The following is a 7,500-nucleotide window of genomic DNA, read 5'->3' as shown; positions in this document are numbered from 1 at the left end:
CAACTGCAGGATATGTAGATGCTGCACATATCGACATCACTGCACAATTATTCATCTAGATGGGGGCTGGAAACACAGCAGCACACTTATGTAAAAGACACATTTCTCTTGATAATCCCAGGACATGGTAAGGACAAGCACACGAAGAGACACATAAAAAACATCGCCCACATGCACAAACACACCTGTGTCATGCACGTGTCATGTGTGAGCTGCTGTGCGCACTGAGCCACTTTGACTCCTCAGGCATTGAAACCGTTGGTGTGAGATACGAGTCGTGCTTGACTAGTAATAGTAATAATAATAATAATAATCTCGTGTTCAACAAGATGTTGTTTTTTATTCAATCAGACTGCTATTATCTAGCTGCAGATGAGAGAGAAAGTTAAGCAATGTGTGCAGCGTGAGCAAAAGGCATTATGGGATACCAACCCTGCCATGACGATGACAAAGTCAAGCTGGTTCCACTTGTCACCGAGGTAACAGTTAGGGCCAAAAATCCCCAGGGCCACCATCTTGATGACCATTTCCACCGCAAAGAAAGCAAAGATGCAGTCATCCAAAACCTGAAGAAACAAGACAAGAAAAAACAAAGACATAGAATGAATGTTTTATGCGGAAAACACTTGCAACAAAAGGGGGAATTGACTTTTTGTCAACAGAAAATAGGCCAGGCCCTTGTTAAGCTTCCTGGTCAATATGAAGCCATGTTTTTTTTTTAAAGAAGCTGTGTAAGTGCCAGTGGAGGTTGCCTGTCTCCATCAGTTAGTCTCATCCCAGCAGGGAATAGCATTGGCCTAGCATGGCTATGGCTGTGTCTCAATTAATTACACGTCTACCACAGCAAAAAAGAATGCCTCTATTAGGAAATAATGAGCACATCCCTGTACGCCAAGAAGCAACATTACACTGCAGGAAAAGCATGTTTAGATAAACCAGACAAGTGAATGAAATGAATATGTGTAGTCTTTTACAACGCTTACATCTGGACCTACGAGTGATGGTGCCTTTGAATTATACACATTAGTTACTAAAACACTGACTTAGGTGGTTAACTATAAACAATTTAGGTCAAAAGATGGCGCATGACTTTAAAGTGACAGGTGCAGATGTTAAAAAACCTCTAACATGTCACTGCGGTAAAGCGACACCATTTCCTGTGCCATTCCTACCGTATGAAATAAAAACCTGTTTAGGTCACACGTTGCACATAGCCAGGCACAGTTATTTAGCCTTATTTAAATCTGCCATTACAGACAGTAGCTACTGAGGTAAAAAAAAATTTTGACTGTCGGATAGTTGTTTTTGATGGAGAGAATGCACACAAAAACTCGACATGTAAGACAACAACAATTAAGAAGAGGCAGGCTATCTGCAATTTTAAGTAGAGTAAACAACACCACCATTTTCAAAGTCATTGGAAATTATAAAGGGCTGGATAGAAAGCAGAGGATCTGTAACCTTTGTGAAGATTACTGTTTTGGAGATGAATATCTTGTCCTGTTTGAAGATAAGAATGTGAATGGAATGGATGATAAGAAAAAAGTACCTGCTAAAGTATTGTGTAAACTGCCCATCTCTGTTTAAAATAGTTTTGCATTTTGAGGTCGGATAGGCCAAAAGTGATTGGTAAAAATAGGGGCCTTCTTGAAAGATGTTCATCGATTGTTTAAGTCATATTTGTAGTTTATTTAGACCAAGCCGTACGTCATTGTTTTGTGTTTTGCTATTATTGTATGTTTGTGATGGATACTATGGTATTATGGTTCAAGAGCCTTAAATGAAATGAAATGAAAAGATAATTTAAAGGTGAATTAAGCGGTTTATTTATGTTAATATAAGTGTAAAATCGCTCTTTATTCATAGAGTGATCACTTACATAATGTGCGCGTTTCATAAAGCCGATTTCTCAGTCAGCTGCTTTGCATGTAATCGGCAAATACACTTATTGGAGTATCCCGAAATTTTTATCCAATCAGAAGAGAGAACGCTACAAACCGACACTCGTCTCACTCAGATATAGTATATACACTCCATGGTCTCACTGCCGGTGCACGCCAGAGCAACAGATGGGTGTATGTGTATGCGCCTACAATGGCGGAGCAGGTAAAAATCCTTCTCAATGTCTGTTTTGATGGTTTTTATCATGTTTTATCACACTTATGGATCTGAGATGATGCTAGATAACTTGCTGCTTGAAGAACGCAGTGCATTAATGTGGTGATGTAGGGACGAGCGAGGGGACTGCTAACTACAATAACTGACAGGAAGTTAGCTAAAAGAACCATTCCGCTTACAGCACCTTTAACAATGGGCACTGTTATAAACATGGCGGCGTTGTACCTACCTGTAGGATGCGGCACCACTCCATCTGGCAGCTGACATCTTCACATGGCTGGAACATCCCCAGAGTCACGCAGTTTAGCAGGATCACCAGCATGGATACATGCTCGAACCACGTGCAGTCGGAGGTTAAGGCCAAAACACATCAGAGGTGATTTTTAAGTCATAAACAACACAGGGAATAGGATTGCATACTTGGCATGTCTGAAGTAAAGGACACAGCACTATTCGAATTTTAAATTTGGTACTCTACTAGAAATAGTTTTGATGGTGCAGTGTCCAAAAAATTGGTCCTGAATCTAACTGCCAGTTTGAAAATGTGTATCAGGAATCAGACATCAGATATTTGTATCAGGGGTATATTATCACAGTTGGAGGTAGAGCTGAAGTTTGGTCGGTAATGGCAATGCTACAATAACTCTATGCTTTTGAAATCATAAGCGAGACCATTCTGACTGGGGTTTTTGAGCACAGGTTTTTCAGAAAGGTGGAGGTGGTGAAGAAAGAGAGAGGGTTGTTTTTCCTCATACTTTGGGAGTCTCTAGACACTTATTAATCTTGAAAAACATGGAAAAAGTGTTTTTTTGCATAATGAAAATGCAAACTAAATGTTGTTTATGCCTGCCTTCAGATGATCTAAATGGCACGTCATGAAGTGATAGGGACAGCTTTTTTCTCCATAACACCGCCTCCACAGTGCTGAACACAGGTACAAGCACTGGCCAAGCCGGCCTGATGACCAGGTGCAAACCACACGCGGGAGGTACACAGTTCAAACAGGCCCTGTTGTGACACAAGCAATGATGCCTGCAGAACTGACCCAGTTGGTCAGAGGGAACAGATTATTCCCTTCCCATCCCACACACCCACACATCATATCCATATTGCCTGTTATAATTCAAATGAGAAGAGGGACCCTTGTGCTGCCTAAAATGTGAATTTGTCTCATCTCCTCCCAAATAGTTACATTGAATGAAGCCATCTCTAGGCAACAGGAGTCAACATGACATAAGACTGCAGTGGACTAGACTATCAAATGTTATTCACGCTGGAGACGGAAATATGGTCCTGTCAGTGGAGAATTATTTCAAAGGAATAATGTCACCAAGATCAACTAGGGGTGGTCAATAACCAAAAGTATCAGAGCATCAGTCCATAAAAGACAATTTTACAATGTGCCATATTATATCCTAGGCTATACTGTATAAAAGGCACTCAAATTCCAGAAAGAAATATCAACCATGACCAAGCATAAGCACATAAGAGTAAACAAACATCCGGACAACACATTGGAGCCGGATGCCAATGAGTAGTCTAGTTCCAGCCTAATGCTCATAATGGGTCTAATCATGACCCAGTGGGCCTGACTGTTTGGCTGTTAATCTGCTTAAGGGCCTTTTTCAAACTCACAAAAAACAGCAACATTTGATTGGTTCTGTATTTCCTCTGGTTTAATTTGCTAATACTGTACAACAATGACAAGAAGATACAACACACTCGTCTTAAGAAAACTATAGGGAATGGGGATTTTATAATGCCAACAATCTGTGGTAATTAATTTCAAGAACTGAAAAGGGATTTGCACTACATAAAGTGTTGATGAGAGCCTTTGGTGTGTCTTGTTTTGTTACAAGGAGGAATTAGATTTCAGGGCTACTGTGTACGGTATGTGTCAAATGTCACAACATTGATATGACCCATAGATAGTAAATACTAGATATGACCTGAATAAATAGCACTTGGGAGTAATCCTTTGTTGAATTTTCCTTTTGCGTTTCCATTCTTTTACCCTTTGTTGGCTGGCAAGTGAGATTATGCAGCAGTAGCAGCAGTACATTACATTGTGCACACACAGTCAACAATCAACAGTGGATTCAAGCCAGTTTATTTTCCTTTCCCATTATAAAAACTCCAAATATAATCCATCTATGCGGAATGGAGTCTCAACAGTGTGGCCAACAAAATTGCATTCTCTTTACTGTGGACTAAATGAATGGTGACAAAATTGGAAATAGGCAGCTTCAAAATCCTTACTTTCAACTTGTTGGTAAGCTTAAACCTACATGTAGCCACACTCATACTGTCAATAAATTCATAAATCTGTGTTTGTGGCATGATGCAATACATTACATCAAACCAGGCTATGAAAACACAAAGTAACAAAAAACACACTCTGTGCCTATGCAGCTGCATTATAGTTACAAGATGTCCCACTATCATAATGAGAAAAAATATACACGCCAAGTAATCATCATCAGTGCAGATGAGCAACAGAGCAAGAGTGAGACATAAGCGCAGGAAATAGCTTGAAATTACAGTATGTCTCCGCAACAAGACTGAAAGTGACTGGTGTAGCTGTTTTTCTATTTTAGTTTGTACCAGACATACAAACACTTGCACACGAACACACGCGCAAACGCACACACACACGTTGTGTGCACTGAGTTGGGGTATTCACCTGGGAACTATTCCCAGGAGTGCGGCGATGTTCTAATTAGAAAGAGAGTTAAAGCAAAATAACACATTGTGACAAATCTTTTCTTGTCGCAATGACTCACGAAGCACAAACACATAGACACACACACACACACACACACACACGGACAATTGTGACACATCAGGGGCCACAACAGAAATTTGTATAAACGGCATAAGTCTGACCTGTACCTCTTTTTATCCTGTGGTTGTCAGAATAAGAGGTAATTGTGGTCTCCCACAGCAAATGGCTACAATCTTTAATGCATCCAAACAATACTCACCTTAATAAATAACACTAACAACTGTAGGATATCCAGAGACACACATTGAATACTATGCTTAGATGTGCAGAGACTAAACAACCTGATGCATAGTGCACGGCACATAATGTTACTATTGCACTTTGTTTGGACTGAACAGAAAGAGAAATCCAAGAGATTTTGCTTCTGGGGACAAAATGAATTTCCCTTGTGATCAGTAATTGACATTCAAAGAGTTCAGTGTCACACAACTACACACTGGAAATGCAATTGGACATGCCTTCTGTTCCTTAAGAAGTCAATAAAAGGAAAATATCCAGAGCAAAAATATTGTGTCCCAGAGCACTTTTAACTGATCACACACATACGGCTTCCTACACGGTTTTAAGAGCGGATGTTGATAGTGTTTTTTCGGGTATTATTACCACACCAAACTACTGACAACTAAAGGGACCAACATCAATTACATATGTCCTAACTTTATTTTAGGACCAATTAAAAAAAAGAAAAAAAAAGCATAATGCTACACATAATCAGTGTGTAGTAGAAATCCATAGGCAATTCCTTGAATGTGCATTTTACACTTAAGAACAAAAATGCCATAAAAAGAGCAAAACATTGTTCCTGCTCCCTCCAAAACATCCTTAAATGCCGTCCCGTTTGCCCATGTGACAGAGGATGTCCTGAGTCATGGCTGCCACTCACCAATGTCGGGCTGGTAAATTAACCAAAGGTGACAAGTGAGCAAAGAGCTTTGACAAAATGCTACAACGTATTTATTCTCCCCGGCTGAGAAAATGCTTCTCTCTCCCCTGGAAATACAAGATATATCTAGATCACTCAAAGCTTAACTGTATTGTGGTATTTTAAATGCGGCCTGTATCTCTCCAGGTCAACACCAAAGTCTCAAAATCTCATGTACTCATGTGACTGATGGTCCGGCTCCGGCTTCTCCCAATTTCATTTGAGTATAGTGTTATACTTATAAGTGACCCAAACTCTCTGCTACAGTATATTTCTGGAAACTTGGTGGCTGCCAATGTGCCAAGGTTCCCACTGCTATGGAGTGTAGCAGCTGGATATTCAAGTAAACAGAAGCAGAAACTACTGTGGGAGGCAGGAAGAATGCAAAAAAAAACTGCGCTTATCCTCTAGAGGCACATTTATAAAGAATAAGAGGGAGAACTAAACCAGGGACATTTTTTAAATTAGTGTGACATATGAGCACTACTTTGAAGGGGTAGCCCAGTTCAGAGGACATGTTAGTTCACACAGGGAGAGAGTTACATTTGATTGAGGGAAGCAACATTCACTCTATATCTTTATGGTTCGCTGCTTGTGTTATACATACCCGTGCTACAAATGAGCTAGATTGTTATTGTGACATTACATTGTGCATTGTGGTCCCATGTGGGCAGTAGCAATGAAATATTGTCGATTATATTGTGTCATGTTATACAATGTGTTGTTGCGAATATTAACGCTGTAACACACACACACAAGCGCGCACACCCAAACACACAACCAAACATGCACACAAGCACACACACACACACACACACACACACAAACAAACACACTAAGTCAAGCTCCTTAAGGTCGATCCTTCCTTCAAAGATGAATGTTTCAGTAATCTGCGGCAGAATTAAAATGAGAGATTTGAATATTCAGAGGATCTCTCTCGCGTCGCTCTGCGCCTCCCTATGCTCTGCTTTTCACTAATTCCTCTTTAATCTCCACAGTCAACACCTCCTGAGCCCCCCCCCCCCCACCTCACTCACAAACACACACACACACACACACACACACACACACACACACACACACAAGCATTAATGTGCAAGTCCTCAAAGTCAAGCCATGCTGTCAACGCTAAGCAAGCTCAGCATGTGAACTGATTTGCAGTAAACGGTAAACAACAAAGATCCTGATGTTATTATGAGATTTTTCGTTGACTCTTGCTTTTCACACACACACACACACACACACACACACACACACACACACACACACACACACACACACACACACACACACATTCCCACACTTTACACATATGCAAGCTCAAACTCAGAATTCAAACTCAGAGTTATGTTTGCCCTATGTTGCCATGAGGTATAGATCAAACATAATGTAGCATGGTTGGCTTTCCTCCTTTGGTGAAGGCAAGGTCAAACACACAATGCCCCTGGTGTCCCTTGTTAAGGTCGATTTATGCCTCAGCACTATCTGCAAGTTATGTGTCGCGCAACACTGGATGTGGGGGATTGTGGGTGTTCACATGTCATTATGTCAAGCATTGGGCTCCATCTTATTACATTGTCACAGATTTAAGTGAATGTCCGCTTACTCTTTGTTAAAGAAAAATTGCTCTACACAGCATGAGATGGACAATTCACTTACCAATATTAATTAATAA

General features: G+C 40.5%; 1 protein-coding gene across 1 annotated transcript in view; it reads right to left on the bottom strand.

Annotated features, from left to right (window-relative positions):
- cacna1ha (calcium channel, voltage-dependent, T type, alpha 1H subunit a) overlaps positions 1–2,455 on the bottom strand; it is a gene marked incomplete at its 3' end in the record, with an annotated part of 61,179 nt that extends 58,724 nt beyond the window's left edge. The window contains exons 1-2 of the mRNA XM_080043640.1: positions 2,348–2,455; positions 433–566 (exon numbers count right to left, since the gene is read on the bottom strand). Of these exons, the coding sequence (XP_079899766.1) occupies positions 433–566; positions 2,348–2,440 (227 nt within the window). The 5' untranslated portion in view covers positions 2,441–2,455. The remainder of the gene's footprint in view (positions 1–432; positions 567–2,347) is intronic.
- Positions 2,456–7,500: the final 5,045 nt, after the last annotated feature.

Source organism: Ammodytes marinus (assembly GCF_949987685.1).
Source record: "Ammodytes marinus genome assembly, chromosome: 16".
Classification (NCBI taxonomy): Eukaryota; Metazoa; Chordata; class Actinopteri; order Uranoscopiformes; family Ammodytidae; genus Ammodytes; species Ammodytes marinus.
The sequence above is the reverse complement of the archived record's forward strand: the minus strand, read 5'-3'. Positions and strand labels throughout refer to the sequence as shown.